Source organism: Arvicola amphibius, chromosome 1 (assembly GCF_903992535.2).
Source record: "Arvicola amphibius chromosome 1, mArvAmp1.2, whole genome shotgun sequence".
NCBI lineage: Eukaryota > Metazoa > Chordata > Mammalia > Rodentia > Cricetidae > Arvicola > Arvicola amphibius.
The window spans coordinates 170,717,110-170,736,974 of record NC_052047.1 but is presented as its reverse complement, the minus strand read 5'-3'; the positions used below and the strand labels follow the sequence as shown (position 1 = coordinate 170,736,974).

Sequence of the window (19,865 nt, the reverse complement as noted above, 5' to 3'; positions counted from 1 at the left end):
TATATGATGTGTTTGCATGTGTGTTTGTATGATATGTATGTTTGCAAGTACATACATGTGTGTGTGTGTGTGTGTGTGTGTGTGTGTGTGTTTAGGCCAGTGGACCCCTAGTGGAAACTGGTTCTCTTCTTCTACCACAGCACCCAGTATGGAATTCTGGTCCTCAAGCTTTGGGGGGAGGTGAGACAAGCACATTCACCTTCTGATCCATCTGGGATCTATCTGGCCCAAGGACATTTTTTTTCAGAACCTTTGTTTCCAGAGTGCCCTGTGTAGCGGAGGAACCTAAGGCTGTCTTGGGAGCCTATTCATCTTTCATTTGTTGCCTTTATGTTCTTCAGCTATTAAATAGGAATAGAAATATTTTCTTTTCAAAGTCTGCACTTAGCACACTGCTCGACTCAGCAGCTATTCATTAAGCCATAGCCATCGTTTTTATCTGTTAAATCGAGGTGACACTAGCTCCGGTTAACTGCTGCTGTGTCTCCTCTTCCTCCTCCTCCTCCTCCCTCTCACCAAGCCCTGGCTAGCCTGGAATTGTCTGTGTAAACCAGGCATGCTTCTAATTGAGTAACTCCTCCCTTTTGTGCCTCCTGAGCGCTGGGTTTAGACATGCAACCTTTTTTCTTTCCTTCTTTCTCTTTTGTAAGGCAGGATCTTCGTTTTATATCCCACTCTGTAATCGAAATAGGGATCCTCCAGTGAACATCCTGTCTAGTGTCCGGATTACAGGCCTGTTAGTCCACTGCCGGTTGTGGAGTCTTACTTCTTGTTTTTGTACCAGAATCTTACTTTTTCAGAGGTAAATCGAGTCATTGTCTTTATTTGCCCAGTGCAGGGTTAATGCCTCGTGCAGTCTGTTTAAAGCGGCCTTGCACTTTTCTCTTGCTTGGGGCTGCTCGTTTTTAGTTTCGTGGGTGTTTTTCCGTTTGGCTATCTGCTTGCCCCAGGGTGGGGAGCAAGCACCGCCACCATGCCCCGCCCCGGCCACCAAAGATCACTCAGACTCCAGCGCTCGGGCGCAGCAGAGCGGACCAGCCAATCAGAATAAGTTTGGCCCTCTGCAGTTTCCGTCCGCTCACTAGGAGGCGCTGCGGTGGCCGCGGCGGCCCAGGCTGTCGCGGGCCGGGGCGGTTGGGGCTGGTGGCTGCGGCTGAGGCCATGGAATGGAGTTCCGAGTCGGTGGCCGTGAGGCGGCACCGCGGCGCCGCGGAGCGTCGGGAGGGAGAGGCGGCCGAGCCGCAACGGGAGCGAGAGGCCTCGGCTCCGGAGGACGCGAGCGGCAGCGGGAGGACGCGGAAGAGGAGCACGGAGAGCGGAGGCGCGGGGACCGCGCTGTGCGAGGCGCGCACGGTGCTGGCGCTCGCGCTCTACCTGCTCGCACTGCGGGCGCTCGTGCAGCTCTCGCTGCAGCGGCTGGTGCTCAGCCGGCCCGCCGGGCTCCAGGGCGAGTTCGACGCGCGCCAAGCCAGGTACGGCCGACCGAGCCGGCTGCTCGTCCGCTGCTGCCCCAGGCTGGGGAGCCCGGCGTGGGGGACCCCCGAGTCAGCGTGTCCCGCGCCGGTGAGCCCCGGGTCAGTGAGCCCCAGGCGGGTGAGTCTGGCGCCGCGGCGCTGAGACCTAGGGCCCTGGGCGCACGTGGGTGGGAAGTGGGATGGTCCTGTGCGTCCCTCTCGAGTCTGAATTGCGGGTATCCGGGGCTTGCAGGTTCCCCCTTTTGCTTTCTCGGGGTGGCTAGGTGGATCGGGTCTGCTTTACCATCCACTGACCCGCCTGCAGATGATTGGTGGTTAGCACGCCCCTGTCATCTGTCCTCCCTTTCTGGAGCAACTTGCACTTTTTACTTTAGTTAGTTCTCTTGAATTTAAAACGAGACGGGAGTGGGGTGTTCGTGCCAAGACTGCATTCATTATAAAGCCCTTTGGGGATGGTGTTGGGAAGGGGTAATGCAGTGTGCTGCCTTCCCAAGCACCACAGCTCCCAAATCCGGAAGCTGTGGATACTCCTCAGAAACCACCCGTTCAGAACTTTGCCCACAATTTGTGAAGTTCGCGGATGGTCTGTGGTTCGTCTGTATTACTACTGTATAGGGTTCAACCTTTTTAAACGACCTCAGATGTACTAGGGAAGGTGAATTCTTTGATATTGTAACTTGCGTCATAAACCAGATGAAACCTAAGCTAGTAGAAAGCTTTTAACTGCGGTCGTACTTTAAAAACTGCTCCTTTGGATGTAGCGTGTTGAAAACTTAATTTGTTAAGGGGTTTTCTTGGTTTTCCTCATCATTGGTTTCGGCCACTTAGACCCAGTAAGGAACAATCCATAACTAGCCTGTGACCTTGTGTTTTCCCGCCTAGCCTTCAGCAGTCTCACATATTGAATATAAATCCTAGACTTGGTACTGATGTGGGGGGCGGGTCAATGGAAGAAAATTTGAAAGCATTAGCTGCTGGGATGCAGTATAAAGTGATGAAACATCCAGGTAATTTTCTTGGTATGTCTAATTTATTTATTTATTTTAAAGTGCCCAGAGCCCTAGCACTTGAGAGGATCTCTGTGAGTTCAAGGCCAACCTGGTCTATATAGTGAGTTCCAGGATAGCCAGATACCATGTCTTAGAAATGGGGAAGGGCAGTGTATTTTTTTTTTTCCTTTATGTGAGAAGTCAAAAGAACTAAACTCTGAGTAGAAGGGAAATGATGTGGATTTCCCTCTATATGCTGTGATTATCATTGGTTAATAAAGGAACTGCTTTGGGCCTATAGCAGAGCTATAGGGGAACAGAGCTAGGTGGGGAAAACTAAACTGAATGCTGGGAAAAAGAAAGGCAGAGTCAGAGAGAAGCCATGTAGCCCGCCACAGACAGACCCTGACCGTTAAGCCACTGCCACGTGGCTGATACACAGATTAATGGAGATGGGTTAAATTACGATGTAAGAGTTAGGCAGTAAGCAGCTAGAGCTAATGGGCCAAGCAGTATTTTAATCAATACAGTTTCTGTGTGATTATTTCGGGGCTGAGCAGTTGGGAACCAACAACAGCCTTCCTTCTCCAGGGAAGCCCACTGGGACATTGCTCCGAGATGTGTTCCTTTCCAGTTTGCAGGAGTTCTTCATCATTGTCCTATTGATTTTCCCAGGGATTATCTGGAACACATAACAGCCATTGGCCCCAGGATTACGGGAAGTGCAGAAAATGAAATTCTGACAGTCCAGTACCTTTTGAAGCAGATCAGACTGATTGAAGCACAAAGCCAGAGCCTTCACAGAATCTCCGTGGACATACAGAGGCCTACAGGCTCCTTTAGCATTGACTTCTTGGGCGGCTTTACCAGCTACTACGACAACATCACTAATATTGTAGTGAAGCTGGAGCCCCGGGGCGGAGCCCAGCATGCTGTACTGGCTAACTGTCACTTTGACTCGGTGGCAAACTCACCAGGTAAGTATTTGATTTTTAGTCATTTAAAGTCACTGCAGTCCAGAAAGTTTACTAACGTAGCTCCAGCCTGCCTGAGCAGTTGTCGGGACCATTCTTCCTAGACAGCATTTTCTCATTGTGGTGGAAGGCAAACTAATTAATACCAGTGTAGAGTCTAACAATTTAATATTCCCTTAAGTTCTTACTGTTATTACTGCCGTTATTGTAATTACTAAACAGTGGCCCACAAACCCCATGGCAATACATGAGCTGTTTTTGGTAGACTGAAGTAGCCTTATTGGTTTACCAACGTGTCTGTGCACTTGTGAGTGCTTACACAGCAGGGGTTGCAGTGGCTTTGTGTGTACTGGGTAAAGCATCCCTGCATTAAGGGGTGCGATGTTTGGAGGACTTTACTTTTGCAGTTTCTGGTCACTTAGAAAGTTAGAGTTACTGCCCACCTGTCCACTGAGGGCATGGCATACTGGTAGAACACATTGTGCTCGGAATAGACATTGGCAAGACGAAAAACTTGATGTTTAAGACAATGACTGACATAATACCTATTCATCAAATCAGCAAGAATCCCCTACATTGAACTTTTTCTAAAAAAAATTTAACTTTTTATTGATTCTTTGTGGATTATACATCACGCATCCCAATCCCACTCATCTCCCCATCCCGTCACTTCTACCCTCTGCCCTTGTAGCCTCCCCTCAAAACAAAATTTATAATAAACCAAAACTAAAAAATAAAAATAAAACAAAAAACACATTAAAAAAAATCTCGGCGTGGAGGCTGTAATGTGGCTCAGTGAGTCACACAGTATATACACCCTTTAGTCCTTACTGGTTTTACTTGTAAGTGGTCTTTGCAATGAGCCATGGGGTGTTGTGAGAGGAGGAGCGGGCTGCGTCCAGCTGCCTGTCCAGCTTAACCCCCGAAATAACCACACAGAAACTGTATTCATTTAAACACTGCCTGGCCCACTAGCTCTAACTTCTCATTGGCTAACTCTTAGGTATTTAGTTTAATCCATCTCCATTAATGTGTATTGCCACTTGACTGTGGCTTACCGGCATGAGTCTAACCAGCATCCGTCTCTGGCAGGAGAAGCATGGCGTCTGCCACACTGCCCTTCTTCCTAGCATTCTGTTCTGTCTACTCCACCCACCTAAGTGCTACCCTATCAAAAGGCCAAGGCAGTTTCTTTATTCAACCAATGAAAGCAACACATAGAAGAACCTCCTACATCAATGAGGAACTTGTGTTTTTTTTTAAATATAAGATTTCTCAGAAACATGTTTTCAATAGTTTGAATAGTATTTCATGCATCCTGAGGCCAGACTCTGGGTGTCTTTCTCCTTGCAGTAGCACCAAAGAGTATAACCTGCATTGGCAAGATTAATGGTAAAAAAAGTATTAAAACTTCCTTCAGCTGTTTGATAGGGTATTGGTTGAATCAGTGCATGTAGCAAAACTTAAAAGAGGCATTAGGCTTCCCCAGAAGTTTCACAGAGAAGCTTTGCAATCAACAGTAGTAGCTTGAAGGTGGAGAGATTCAACTCGCTTGAAAGTTGGAGATCAAGTTTTCCCAGAATGTGAAGGTATTGATGCAGTGGTGGGCCACAGGGATTATTTCTTGCTTTTTTTAAAAAATATGTATTTATGAAATACTTATTTTATTTATGTGTGTGTGGATGTACTTGGAGGCCGGAAGAGGCTGGCAGGCTCCTTGGAGCTGGAGTTTAGGCATCTATGAGCAGTTGTGGCAGGTGTGGCTTCTGGCATCTGAACTTGGCCTCATGATGAAGCAGCATGCTCTCTTAACTGCTGAGCTCCAAAGATTTGGTTTTTTGTATTGTTTTGTTTTTTGAGACAGGGATTCTCTGTGGAGCTTTGGCTGTCCTGGAACTCAGAGATCTGCCTGCTTCTGCCTCCAGAGTGCTGGAATTAAAGGTGTGTATCGCCACCTCCTGGCTCCAAGGGTTATTTTTTTTTAATTTAGAGATGGCGATGTTTTTGAAATATATAGAGTGAAACAGAAATCACTATTGAAATGCTATTGTATGAAGTCTGCTCATTGTTTTTAAGTCCTGAAATCTTTTATCATGTAAGTAATGGCCTCTTACAGTGGCCTCATGTCTAAACCAATGGCTTGCATTGTCTCTAAAATTGTTCTCTATATACTCAAGTAAGCATTCACAAATAAAACATGCAGAAAGAGAAAAAAAAAACCCAGCTAATGTAGGCAGGTAAGAATAGAAAGTAGCATTTACCATGGCATCCTGAGACTTTTCAACTTAAGAAGATCCCTTTTCTGACTTGTCACCTCTGATCACACAGAGCTGGGGAGGTGCTGGGCCTTCTGGCCAGGAGGAGACTATCTGAGGATCGTTAGGCCTTTTTGGGCTTATTGCCTAATTTATTCTTTAACTTCTTAGCTGTTAAATGGGAAAATAATAGTTAATTTGCTAATAGTGTTGCTGAAAGGATTAACTGTGAGCAAAACATTAGGATAACGTCTTTGAAGGAGAATCTTCCCTTGTTGGTCTATTGATAACAATGCTCCTGGATTGCTGGAATATACAGCAGGCTCAATATAACCGTCTAGAATTACATAGGACATAAACTAGCCTTAACTTGATGAAATGATTTGCAACTGGACATTTCTTTGAATTTTTAGAATATACTTTGCTTATTCAGAACCAGTATCCATATATTCGTTTTTAAAAGGGCAGAAGTGCCCTAACTCATGCTAGGGACACTAGACAAAGCCACCCACCCTGTGCTCATTATTAAGGTGCTTAAATTGGAAAGGGACACATAATACTGTGGTTATTTAAGAGCTTATATTAGAAGGACTGGATATATAGGTGTCAGACAAATGTAGAAACCCCTTGATTTTTTCTTTTCTTTTTTAAAAAGGATTTATTTATTATATACAATGTTCTGCCGGCATGCATGCCTGCAGGCCAAAAGAGGGCACCAGATCTCATTACAGATGGTTGTGAGCCAGCATGTGGTTGCTGGGAATTGAACTCAGGATCTCTGACTTTTTCTTTTCTTTTCTTTTCTTTTTTCTTTTTTTACTTTTATCTGCATTTATTTCATGTTGAATTTATTCCCCTGCCAGAAGTTTTTGTTTCGTTTTTGTTTCTTCAGTTTCTTCTGGGATATCTTTTTCTTCTGTGCAACCTCCTCTTCTGGCTTTGGAACAATCTGTTCCTTTTCAGTGAGGATCATCTCGATGTGGCAAGGGGGAGCTCATGTATGGGTTAATCTGGCTGTGAGCTCTGTAAGTTCGTCGGCGCATCTTAGGTGCCTTTTTCACCTGGATGTGCTCAATGACCAGAGAGTCTACATCTAAACCCTTCAGTTCAGCATTGCTCTCTGCATTTTTAAGCATGTGCAGCAAAAATTCCGTACTCTTTTTTGGCCACCGACCCTGTGTCCAGCCCCACTGTTTGGCCTGGGCGCACCTACGGACTCCACCATTGTACCGTTGGAATGGCATACACTGCTTCTTCAAAGTGACATCTTTCAGATACTTGGTGGCTTTTTGGATATGCATACCCTTGATGGCCTGGGCCGTTTCACGGGTGTTCTTAAAGTGAACCCAAAGGTTTGATCCTCTCGATTTGCATGATTTTGTAGGGTTTTCTGGGTCAAGAGAGTAGCGAACCATTTTCACGGGTCACCTCTGGCCACTTACAGGAAGAGCTGACTTTTTCTTTACATTTCATAAATTCTTTTTTAAAATATTTATTTATTTATTATTATTCTGCATACAATATTCTGTCTGTGTGTATGTCTGCAGGCCAGAAGAGGGCACCAGACCTTATTACAGATGGTTGTGAGCCACCATGTGGTTGCCGGGAATTGAACTCAGGACCTTTGGAAGAGCAGGCAATACTCTTAATCACTGAGCCATCTCTCCAGCCCCTCATTTCATAAATTCTTATGTGGGATGGATCCTTGTAAGAAAAGATAAATAAGAGAAAAATCAGACAAGGCTGTTTCCACATGCAGATATCTGGGCGATACCAGGGGAAAGCAAACCATTTCTAAGAGGTGCTTTAGCTCTCCGGCTTAGATGTTGTCATCAAAGAACAAAACTGTTTTGAAAAGTGACAAAGACAAGAACCAGATGGGGTGTAGCTTAGTGGAAGAGTGATCGCCAATATGTGCAGCCCCAAATTCTATCCATAATGCTGCTGAAAAACCGAAACCAAACCAAAGCAGGAAAGGAGAAGGGACCTGGTGTCTGGCAGCAAACAGTGGACATGATAGGTATGGGAAGTAAAGTCCAATGGTGATGTTTGCTGTCCCAGGCTCTTTAGAGCCTAAGGTTGTCTTTGAAGATTAACCTTTGTCCTTCCTGATAAAGGGGAGGCGGACACCTGCAGAGATTTATGCTCTGCTTTTAGGCAAATGGGAAGAGGGCAGAGAATTTGTTTTCTATCCCCTGGATTTCTTAGAGTACCAAAACGCCTGTGTTCAAGTAACATATTTTGAATGGCATTTTCTGCTCTCTTCACACAGTGCCATGTGTACAGCTTACATGTGGGGTTCACTAGTGAAAAGACTCTTTGGAGAGTTATTACAACACGCCCCCTTTACACAGGGTCTCATGTAGTCCAGGCTTGCCTTGAACTGGTCTCAGACTTGCTATGTAGCTGAGGATGGCCTTGCTGAGTGTGCCACCATGCATTCTTTAAATGACTAAAGAGATTTTTGATCTTTTTTCAGTGAACCTATGGCTTCCTGCATGTTAAGCGATGTTCTATTTCTAGTTTAGTAATCATTTTTACCTAAGATTTTCTGATACCCATATTGATAGTGGGAAGAATATATCTGCTAATAATAAGCTTAAGAGTAGCTTTTTACACACTCATCAAATAGTTGTTACCTGTGTGTGTGTGCGTGCGTGTGTGCGCACATACACACGTGCACTCACCTGCTGGGGATGGAACCCAATACCTGTACTTGCTGGGCAAATGCTCTGTCACTAAGCTATCCTCCAGCTTCAGAAGTGTCACTGAGACATCCTGAGCTGTGTAGTCTAGGCTGGCCTGAGTCTTACCAGCAACTCTGCTTTAGCTGCCCAAGGGCTGGGACTGCGACCTGCACAGCCATGGTTGTTTTAAAGTTCTCAGCAGCATATCTGGATCCAGGAATTGATACCAATTAGAGTAATGTTATCTAGAGAACCTCATTTATCGCCTCAGGTCTGCTGTGTAGTGTAGGTCATCGGTAAAGGAGACACGAGTTATTTTGGGGTGGCTTCAATTTTAGGGTTGGTTCTAAATGGAAAGGGATGTCAGTTAATCACTCAGCCCTTTACTCTCCTGTGACTTTCATGTACTTAAAGGGATTTTGACCTTTTCTGGGCCTCTTCTAAGACTAGAACCAGTAAAGTAGGGAAATATGAATGGGGAGTTGGTCAATCAGCCCTTTAAAGGTAAATGTTTTTGAATGTCACTTTCACTTTGAATAAAGAAAAATCTTACTGCTTGCTTTTTTTTTTAAAGGACAGCGTCAAATTGAAAAGAATGTTTATTTCATCTGTGTTGAGAAAAGCGGAGCACAGTGGCTCCGTAGCTCACTCCTGCTCTAACTAACTGACCAGGTAGCGGTTGTTGTTCCACTCCGACTGCTGACTAAATACAGTCCAGTAATCACCAACAGAGGTGTCATTAATATTGTTTCTTTTTGAGCAGAAGTGGGGTTTGGAATTTAACAGAGCCCAAAACCCAGCATTTTATTTTACCTGGTTACACAGCCTTCCCTAAGTTTTCAAAGAAAGGGGAAGACGAAGGTAGGCTGTTTCCCAGGGCCAGACAGTAGGGTTGTCTTGTATAATCTGTGCAAAACTTGTGAGGTGGAGCCATTGTCTGCTTTCTGACCAGGAAATAGTGAATGACTTCCTGCTCTCAAGTCCCCACTGAATGCTGTGGCACCCTGCCTCACCATGTGCACACCCAGAAGTGCTGCCTGCACTAGGGTGGTGTTTACTCACTCTGAATGCCCTTTAAACTGCTATTATGAGAAAAGTCAGCTCTCTAGAAAACAGAATTGGTTACTGGACTCCAGTGTGCCTCCCACTGTCGTTCAGTCCAGTCTTATTTCTTTTCCGCTGCAGCCCCCCTTGGTTACTTTGAGGTGGCTCTTTGCTGCATTGGATCCCCGTATTCCACTCTCTACTGGTGAAGGATGAGAACCCCTTTGAACATGTTAACAATATCATGGGCGACTAGCCGTACCTTCTCAGCGTTGTCAGATAGCCGTGACTACTATAGTTTTCACAGTGCTTTTGAAACGCAGCAAGATGGCTCAGTGCTTAAAGTGCCTGCTGCCAAGCCCCGCTGCCTGAATTTGGACCCACATCATGGAAGGAAAGGGTGACCTCCTTAAGATTGCCCTCTGACTTGTATCTGTGCGTTGTCGCATGCCAAGTCAGTACATACAAATGTTAAAATAATGGATTATTATTTTAAAAAAATCAGAGCACTAGAGTTCTTTTTATAATCTTTAATTAGTATGATGATTTTCTGACATAGAGGCTGGCAGAGTGGACTTTTCAGTGCTGGATTAGGGCACGGTCTTAGTTCCCTCTTCTGTGTCTTACCGTCTGGTGCCTTCTTTGTACTGTTCCCTGACTTTATCCCTTCAGAAAAGCCCTGAAGAGTGCTCCTCCATCTAGTGTAAGCCTCCATCACGGATAGCTGCTCCCTCTGTGAATGTGGGGTGATAGTGTGGAGGAAGGGTGAGTACAGAAGTAAGACTACTCCAGAGGATGGCGGAAGAGGATGAAATCCAGCTGGCCCGCGGCCTTAGCTGGCTAATTCACTAACACAGAAACTGAGTGTGTACTGTAAGCATGGTCCCGGGTACCATTATGTCCTTGAGTAGACCACTTCTTTACTTTGTTGGGCATAGTTGTCACCCTGTGACAGTATGCTTCTGGGTGCAGCTGTCAGGATGCTCTGAGGGGAGAACGGCATTCCACACCAGCACTGAAAGCCACTGATGCTCCCAGAAGTGACTCTGTTTCTCTGACTCCAAGGTGCCAGCGATGATGCAGTTAGCTGTGCAGTGATGCTCGAGGTTCTCCGAGGCATGTCCGTGTCGTCAGAACCCTTGCAGCATGCTGTGGTGTTTCTCTTCAATGGTGCTGAGGAAAATGTCTTGCAAGTAAGATTTCATTGTTTTAAATATTTGATTTGAATAATTATGAGAGTAATAATGATCGGTAACACTTATTGTGTTTTATTAGTAATATGAGTAATACCATAAAATAATATGCAAAACAAATGCTGTACTTAACAGTACTTGAAAAATACCCATGAATGCAGACATGTTCAGTATGTTAGAAACACAACTGAGCAGCTCATCTTGCTAGGATGCGATTCTTTTGTTTGTTTTCATTTGTTTTTCCCTGGGGACAGTGTTTCTTTGGTAGCCTGGACTGCCCTGGAACTAGCTCTGTAGACAGGCTGGCCTCATGTCACAGAGATCTGCCTGCCTCTACCTCCTGACTGCTGGGATTAAAGGCATGCACCACCACTGCCTGGCTGTTTTTACTTTTGGTTTTTGAACAGGGACTTGCTGTGCCTCCCATGACGGCCTGGCACTTGCAATCTTCTTGCCTCAGCTTTCTGAGTGCTAGGATTACAGGCATGTGCCACTGTGCCCAGAGAAGTGTCTGATTCAAGGGCTTCTTAATGTTCTAATGACTCTCCTGAGAGTCTTTAGCCTTCGAGTTTCGGAAAGATGATCTGAGGAAGGTACTGACAGCCAGAATGGCCAACCATATGGATTTCACTCCTGTATTTTCTTTCTTTTAACTCTGGCATATTCTCACAGTGGCTTTCCACTTGGCTGACTGAACACCATTAGATACAGGAAGATGCCTTTGAGAAGTGTTTACTTTGCTCTCATAGTCCCCACCTTTTCAAGATAGCCGTTCTGTCATGCAGATAAGCAACATAAAACCATATTCTAACCTCCATTTGTTTTTCTCCTCATTAAGGCCAGTCATGGTTTTATTACTCAGCATCCCTGGGCCAGTTTGATCCGTGCATTTATTAACCTGGAGGCAGCAGGTGTAGGAGGGAAAGAACTTGTGTTCCAAACAGGTGAGTGAGGCTGTGCACTGAGCGTTTCAGCTCAGTTCTAATCTTAGGACGGTGGAGCGGTTTTTTTAGTGTCAGTAAGCTTTTTTAGGAGCAGTCTCTTGAATGAGATTAATTTTTAAGGTGGGAGATAATTTTAACTTATTTTTGTGAATTTTTTTTGGTGTGCACATGTGTGGTATATGCACATGTTCATATGGGTGTGTGTGTGTGTGTGTGTGTGTGTGTGTGTGCACGCTTGTGGTAGCTGGATGTGTTAACATCCAGTGTCTTCTTCAGTTGCATCCTACCATATTGAGATACTGAGACAGGGCCTCTTGCTGAAGCTGGAGCTCACCCTTTCAGCAAGGCTGGCTGGTCATTGCTCCAACGGTCTTCCTGCCTGTCCTTGTTAGTTTTTTTTAAACAAAATAATGTGATCAACACATGGCTCCTGTATAGTACTTATTATATGCAATATTGTTTAAAATATCTTATGTACATTAAGTTATTTAGTTCTCAAAGCAACTTGAGGAATACATGCTTCTATACTTCACTTTATAGATGAAAAATAGAGGCGGGAGGGTTTAATTAGTGAGGTTTTAGAGTTGATATAGCATGGTTTGAACCTGAGTGATTCAGGCTCAGACTTGGTTCAGAGCCAGTAACTGGATTGTAATATGTGCTGGTTGTTTCCTTTTTTTTTTTAAGAGAGAGCCTCAGTTGAGGAACCGCCTCCATCAGATTGGCCTGTGGGCATGTCTGTGTTTGTTTGCCCTTGAACTCCTGATCCTTCTGCCTCTACCTCCAGAGAGCTGGGATCCTAGCCATGTCCTACCATGCCTGACTTGTCTTAATGGCGAGTAGTGTTCTGGGTCAGAGGGGCAGAGGAGATGACGAAGGTGGTAGAGGCTTTAGTTCTAGCATCTTCAAGAGGCATGGTGTGGTTTAAGTTTTTGAAATTACGCTAAGTGCTTTTGTAACCTAACAGTACCATAATCCACTACTCCCTCACACTTACTTTACACTCTCAAGATGGATCTGTACTGTACTTCACTTACACCTTTAGGAAATTCAGGGTTGCCAAGTTGGTGGTGTCGGCCTTTAACCCCAGCCTGTGGTGGGCAGAGTTGGGCGATCTCCAAGTTCCAGGTCCACATAGGGAGATAGGGAGTTCAGGTCAGCCGAGACTACGCAGCTTTCACACACACACACACACACACACACACACACACACACACAGAGAGAGAGAGAGAGAGAGAGAGAGAGAGAGATTGATTCAAGGTCACGAGGTGAGATACAGCAAGACTTTTTATTTAACTCTCAAATTTTTCTATTTTCTCTTTAATCAGCAAGGAGCAGCTGAACTCTAATATCTGTAGAGAGAGGTAGCTGCTATGCACCCCTCCACCTCATTTCTTGGATATCATCCAGGACAGGAAGAATACATTCAGCAGCTCCCAAATGAAAACGGAGCAGCAGAGCTCTAAGCAAGGAGTGCAGTGGGTCTCACCTGCTGTGAAACTCCCAGACTGTTCAGGACAACAGTGTGCCTCGTATATTAACTAAGTGCCTTCCTCTTCATGTCTGTGACTTATGACGTAGCACCCTGTGCTCTCCCACCCAGAGCGAATGCCACTCACTGCCTGTAACCGACCAGCTCTCCTGTGGTGCTGTCTTCTGGAAAGCTCATTAGTATTTCTGTGTTTGACCAAGAGGACAGCGCCCTCAGGCCAGCAGATGGAGATGTGTGTGAGAATGTGTGCCCGACGGCCATCCTCAGCGTTTTTGTGCGTGTGAAGCTTGTCCTGTCCTGGCTTTTCAGACAAAACAGTTTGTACTCCCCAGCGCTCCATTGTCATCTCAGAGGGAAATGCTCATTTGGGGAGCTTTCGGTGGCTGGAATAGTCATTCTTAATGGCAGAAACAGACCAGCACTGTAGTGAGTCAGAATATAATCTTATAAAACTTAAACAGATTAAACCATTAATATATGTTCCATTTTGAAAACTTCAGGCTCTACGAACTGAGTATAAGAAACTGTGGCATTTGCAGCACTCTGAGAAAACCAGTGTTGTAATTTGCTCTACATCCTTCTAGGATTTTTTTAATAATGTGTATTTATGCATATGAATACATACACACATGATTTCCTTATGTGATATTTTGCAACAGCCGCCTTCTTTAGAATTAATATATATATATATATACATATATATTTAAATCATGGCTTATATCAATATATAATTTAAATGTCCTCTAGTTCACTTACTTAATGGTAAAATTCAGTGTTTTTTTTTTTTTTTTAGGTATTTCCACATAGTTGTGTACACTATCATAATTCTAGAGTATTTAAGAAAATGTTTATTTATGTGTGTCTACTCGTTTCCATGTGAATGTGTGTGCACATGTCTGTGCAGGTACCCAGAAAGGTTCAAAGAGGTCATACACCCTTGGAGCTGGAGTTACAGGTGTCTGTGAGCCCCTTGACCATGGTGTTGGGAACTGATCTCTTGTCCTCATGATTGAGCAGCAGAAACCCTACCCACGGAGCAGCCCTCCAGCTCCAAGGACATTTCCATCACCCCTGAAAGAGTCCCTGTACTCACTGCTAGCTGTTGCTCATATTTCCTCGCTCGGCTGACTGCGTGTGGCTGTGCTGAAAGGGCTATCTGGTTAATCTTGTATTATGTTGTCTTGTTTCATTTCAGGCCCTGAAAATCCTTGGTTGGTCCAGGCATATGTTTCAGCAGCCAAACACCCCTTTGCTTCTGTGGTGGCTCAGGAGGTTTTTCAGAGTGGAATCATTCCTTCTGATACCGACTTCCGAATCTACAGGGATTTTGGAAACATTCCAGGTATTCTGTCAGTGGTCACAGGCTATTGTATTCAAAGGAAACTTCCTGAAGATTGTAATAGCTTCTGAGAGAACACTGTATGTGAGGGCTTTATCTTCTGACTCACCAAAGTAGAGTCCTCGATGCTATCCTTTATAAACCCCCTCATAATCTAAGTGCTGCCTCCTGTAGGGTGCTGTGTACCACAGTGGGTGATGGAGAGAACTGGTTAGCCCTTCATCCCCAAAGATGCCAAGAATCCTCAGGGTCTTTGACTCCCATGCTGTTCTCTTACTTTTCCAACTTCTTTGGCGACTTGAACAGTTTACTCGAAATTTAAAATTTGCTCTTAACTGTCCAAATTTCATACTCCAAACTTTCTCTTCCCTAATTTGTGGCTTAAACTGCTTATTTAATTATGTTTTAAATTATGGACTGTAGTTATAGATTTTTGTAAGAACAGAAAAGGGTTTATGACATTCATGACTATGACAGACATCAGTCAATCTCATGCTTTGCCATTTTGTCTTTTAGAATTTAATATGTTAAACAAACAGGCCTAACACAAGTCCGATCTTTAAAGTAAGATGACTTTTTCCATTGTCTGTCTTAGGAATAGACTTAGCTTTTATTGAAAATGGATACATATATCACACCAAGTATGACACAGCGGACAGAATTCTCATAGATTCCATTCAGAGAGCAGGTTGGTATTAACAGGTTTGGCTTTTGACATATGATGATGGAAGTGCATTCTATTGCCTGTGTGGTTGAGAGACAGTATGATGTTGAATGAGTTAGGCTTGGCGTTGGAAAGATGAGGGCTTGAATTTTAGTCTTTACTGTCTGACTTAGCAATTAAAGTCACTGCGATTACTTAGAAAGGAGTGGCTCAGGGCTGTGGTGGGGATTTACTGTGAGGTTTGGAAGGGCTGGTCTCAGGCTTGTAGGATTGTTGAATAGTAAAGAATGCAGCTAAAGAGAGAGCTGTGAATTGGAGGTAGCATCAGGGTTTGTGGCACAGCTGAGAGTAGAGAATGATACCCTGGGCCCATGATAGGGTGGTGAGGATGGATGAGGCCCTTGGCTAGCACAGAGCTTTGTAGTGCTTCCTGGAGAGCTAGAGGCAATAGGGAGACAAACTTGAGCCTTAAAGAGTTGATAGGGATTTGGGCTATGGAGAGATGACTTTTTTTTTTTTTTTTTTTTTTTTTTGAGGCAAGGTTTCTCTGTAGCTTTGGAGTGTGTACTGTGCTCTGTATACCAGGCTGGCCTAGAACTCACAGAAATCCACCTGCCTCTGCCTCCCAAGTACTGGGATTAAAGTTGTGCACCACCACTGCCTGGCCCGAGAAGATGACATTTTAAGTAAGAGCACAGCATGGGGGTGGAGGCTCTCAGAATCAAAGTCTTTTCAGAAATAGAAGATAAGGTTGAAGCATATGTGGTGTGGAAATTGTAGATGGCTTCAAAACCCATCAAGGATTTGGCGGCAGGGTGCTGCCTAACATGTGCAAGGCCCTGGACTCCAATCCTAGCGTTGAGAAACTGTTTGATGAGATGGCTCAGCAGACAGAGGCCCTGCTGCCGGACCTGACGCCTGAGGTGCATCCCTGGGACTCACATGGTGGAAGGAGAGCACCAGCTCCGGGAAGTAGTCCTCTGACCTCTAGATGTGTGCACTGGTGTGCAGCACCTCCAATAAATAAAATGTGATGAAAGTATTTTTTTTTTTTTAATTCAGAAATAAGCCAAAGGAATAAGGAATCCTTGCAGGTCTGAGTCTCTAAGTGAACTCACTAAGGACATTTTAAGTGTTACATGTCTGACAGTGCAGTGTGGGGTGGAGGGTGTGGAGTTAGCCTCTGACAGCCGTATGTATGGAATAAGAAGAGCCTTGACTGATGCGGACAAAAGGTAGAAACAAAAGGAGGGGAGCTGGGAAAGGAGGTACGTGCATTTTATTTGGATTGTCTCTCACCCAGGACAGTGTGTGTGTGCGTGCGCCTGTGCGTGCGTGCGTGCATGCGTGTGTGTGTGGGTGTGTGTGTGTGTGTGTGAGAACTCTCCCCTCTTCATGCACATAGTTGTGTGGCTGGCAGTCTCTGTTCAGCTAGGTCCCACCATTACCACTTGCTGTGCAGGCTCCAGCGCCCAGCGCTTGTCGGCGCCTGCCCTCTGCTCCGAGACGCCAGGATCACGGGCTTACGTTGCCGCACCTGGCTCAGCTTTTAAGATTTTCAGTTTTTTAAAAATATTTTTTTGTTTTGTTTTTTTGAGGTAGGATTTCTCTATGTGGCCTACGCTGGCCTGGAATTTGTTACCCTTCCACCCTCTAAGTGTGCTTTTTATTGTTATTTGTTCTGGTTTATCACCCTGAAGTACTGGGGAGCAAACCCAGGCCTTGTGTGTGCATTCTAGGAAAGCATTATATCTCTGGTCCCACAGCCACCTCTCCAGCCCATCTTAGAACTATTTTGTCTTATTTTTGTTTAAGAGAAGGTCTTGCTGTATAGCTCAGGCTAGCTTTGAATGCGCTGTGTAGCCTAGGCTGGCCCTGTATTCGCAGTCCTCCTGCCTCTGCCTCCCCTTCCTAACATCTCTTAACATGATTTAGCATCTTGTTCTGTGCTGACCAACTTCATGGGAGGCTTTTGTGTGTTTCTAAAATCACTGAATTTGTAGACTTGAGAACAAGGTCTTGTGAGGCTATAATGTATTCCACAAGTAAGGCCTGAAGTGGAGCTTTGGGGTCATATAGCGAATCTTAGGGAATAGAGGCCAAGGTTGGGCTTTAATTGGAGAGGAAGAGGAGCAGGGCAGGGCCTCACCTAGGAAATTTGGTAAGAAAGGGGGAGCAGTGGATGGTAGGAAGGGTGCCTGACCTAGCTCTGCTGTGCGTGCATGTAAGTCACGCCCCAGTAGTTCACTAGACCTTCTTGTCTCTCTCACTAAAAGGTGACAACATTTTAGCAGTTCTTAAACACCTAGCCACATCCGACACGCTGGCCTCCTCATCTGAGTATCGGCATGGAAACGTGGTCTTTTTTGATGTGTTTGGCCTCCTTGTCATTGCATATCCTTCTCGTGTCGGCTCAATAATAAACTACATGGTGGTCATGGCTGTCGTTGTGTACTTGGGGAAAAAGCTGCTGCAGCCCAAACACAGGAGTAAGTATTCCCTCTAAGGTGTGGGTACTGGAACGGGGATGGGGTTTGCTGGAGAGATTTGAGCTATTGCTTTTGCTTCTTCCCAGGAAGTACAGCATCTTAGGAGAATATTACTTGATTTATATTTTTTAGAAATTCCTAGATAAGTATTGAACTCGTATGCTCAGGGATGGTGAAGTCAGCAGTTTTTATGCACTCACCCTGATGCTGGGAAAACTAGCTGATTTGTGTGCCTTGGCAAATTAATAGGCGGCAGGATCTGTGGGCAGCTGCTCTGTGCGCTCCGTGGGCTGTCGGCCTTCCAGCTCTCACGGCTGTGTAGTCTCTGGTTATGATGTGAATTACTAGTGTACCAAACAAAACTTCAGTGTTGTGAGTGCTGCTGCCATGTGTACTTCTCGAGAAAAAAGAAAACTGTTAGAATGTTTTCCCTACTCACTAATTACAAAATTTAATATTTCTTGAAATTCAGTAATATTTTATACTGTTTTCAACCTTTAGCTTGTGTTAAAAGTAAAATTTACATACAACCAAAAAGAAAAAAAAGGTTTGTAGAAGTTGACTTTATTTTTTTTGAAAAAAAAAAAAAATATATATATATATACATGTATATATATATATATATATATATATATATATATTTGTGAGCGTGTGGGCACATGCACAGGTGTGTAAGTCAGAGGGCAGCTTGTGGGATTTGGCTCTCTCCTCCCACCATGTGGGTCATGGGGTCATACTGAGGTCATCAGCTTGACCTGTTGAGCTGTCCTGCTGGCCCTATAGATCGACTGTTAGTGAAGGGTACTGTTAAGTCTTCTACCCTACACACAGGCCACCAGTACAGTTCAGAAGATGGATCAGCGCGTCTGGTTAAACTGTTCCCTTTTACCCGAATCATTTCTGCTTGAGCTATTTCAGAGTCTAAATTGTCATATGTTATTCAATAGAAGTATTTAGCGGCAATTTAAATAGTTTTTTATCACCAGTTATTTTCCCTGTCATTGTTTTCCAGTGTTAGCATCTTTTAAAACACTTTTACATTTATTTACTCATCTATTAGTGTGTGTGCATGTGTGGGGGTGGTAGTATGCCATGGTGCATTTGTGTGAACTCAGTAGGCCAATTGTGGCCTTCAGTTCAGTGGGGTCTGGGATTGACATCAGGCTGTTGGGCTTGTATGACAAGGGTACTTGCCTGCTCAACCATCTTGCCAGCCCTATTGCACTGTCTTTTAGCAAGTGTTTATATGGAACTTTGCCTTTCGAATATCCTTGCTAATATTTTGCTACAGCATCATGAAAATGATAATGAGTCCCTTCTCTTTCCTAGTAAGGAGGGTGAGTGGTTGTCCCTGTGCGACATCAGGATTGTTTAATACCCTTGGATCTTGGTGTGCTCCTGAACACCATCCTTTATTCTGATCCCCTTCTCGTGCTTTACGGTTTGATTTAATATTTGCCCCTTTAGCACTGCTAACTGGTTTTGTAATGATTTGATCAAGATGGTGACATTACCTTTCTGTTTTCTGTTCATCAGATGCTGACTACCCGAGAGACTTCTTATGTGGACTTGCCGTCACGCTCATTGGCTGGTTCACGAGCCTCGTCACCGTTCTCATTATTGCAGTGTTCGTCTCTCTCATTGGACAGTCTCTCTCATGGTACAACCACTTTTATATTGCTGTTTGCCTGTATGGAACTGCGACAGTGGCCAAAATCATACTCATACATACCCTTGCAAAAAGATTTTATTATGTGGTAAGTGGCTGTGTAGGTTTTTTTTTTTCCTGCATTCAAGAACTGAAGATGAACAAGTGAAATTTATTGTGTTTGGTCTTTCAGAGCTATTAGAAATTGTTTAGCATGGCTATACCAAATGCTGTCATGGTGTTAATTTCCTGGAGTTTTCTTACTCTGAGAATTGGGATGCAGAATTCAAGGTGAAGTTACAAGCTGTGTTCCCGCGGCGTTAGAACACTGTGGCTGCGGTCATACTTTCCTCAGAGTGGCTTCAGGATCCCAAAGAATCGCACTGAGGCTCAGCCACACGCCTCTTCTCAGAATGGTCTCTGTGCAAATCCGAGTGTGGTTAATACTGCTGGTGGGAAGAGATGCCGAGCGGAAACCCACTCGCTCTCCCTGAAGGCAGCGGTCTGACCGTAGCCCGCGGTGCCAGAGGCACAGTGGAAGGGTGATGTGCTCAGCTTTTACTCCACGGGGAAGCATTTGCTTTACAGCGCTGGAGATCACACCCAGGGCTCTGCGCATGCTTGAGCAAGTGCTCCGCACTAATCTGGGATCTTGGCCCTCTCGTTACTATT

The 19,865-nt window shown here is 44.7% G+C and overlaps 2 protein-coding genes across 3 annotated transcripts in view; one reads left to right on the top strand and one right to left on the bottom strand.

Annotated features, from left to right (window-relative positions):
- The first annotated feature begins 1,119 nt into the window (after positions 1–1,119).
- The window catches only part of Ermp1 (endoplasmic reticulum metallopeptidase 1), a 36,906-nt gene continuing 18,160 nt past the window's right edge, over positions 1,120–19,865 (top strand). For both annotated transcript variants that reach the window (XM_038337698.2, XM_038337691.2), the window contains exons 1-8: positions 1,120–1,472; positions 3,140–3,441; positions 10,490–10,617; positions 11,456–11,561; positions 14,249–14,395; positions 14,988–15,080; positions 17,333–17,545; positions 19,082–19,302. In XM_038337698.2, the coding sequence (XP_038193626.1) occupies positions 1,162–1,472; positions 3,140–3,441; positions 10,490–10,617; positions 11,456–11,561; positions 14,249–14,395; positions 14,988–15,080; positions 17,333–17,545; positions 19,082–19,302 (1,521 nt within the window). In that variant the 5' untranslated portion in view covers positions 1,120–1,161. The remainder of the gene's footprint in view (positions 1,473–3,139; positions 3,442–10,489; positions 10,618–11,455; positions 11,562–14,248; positions 14,396–14,987; positions 15,081–17,332; positions 17,546–19,081; positions 19,303–19,865) is intronic.
- Positions 6,653–7,122, bottom strand: LOC119819480 (60S ribosomal protein L17-like). The gene has a single exon (XM_038337710.1). It carries the CDS (start codon positions 7,106–7,108, stop codon positions 6,653–6,655), a length of 456 nt encoding a protein of 151 aa, XP_038193638.1. The 5' UTR covers positions 7,109–7,122.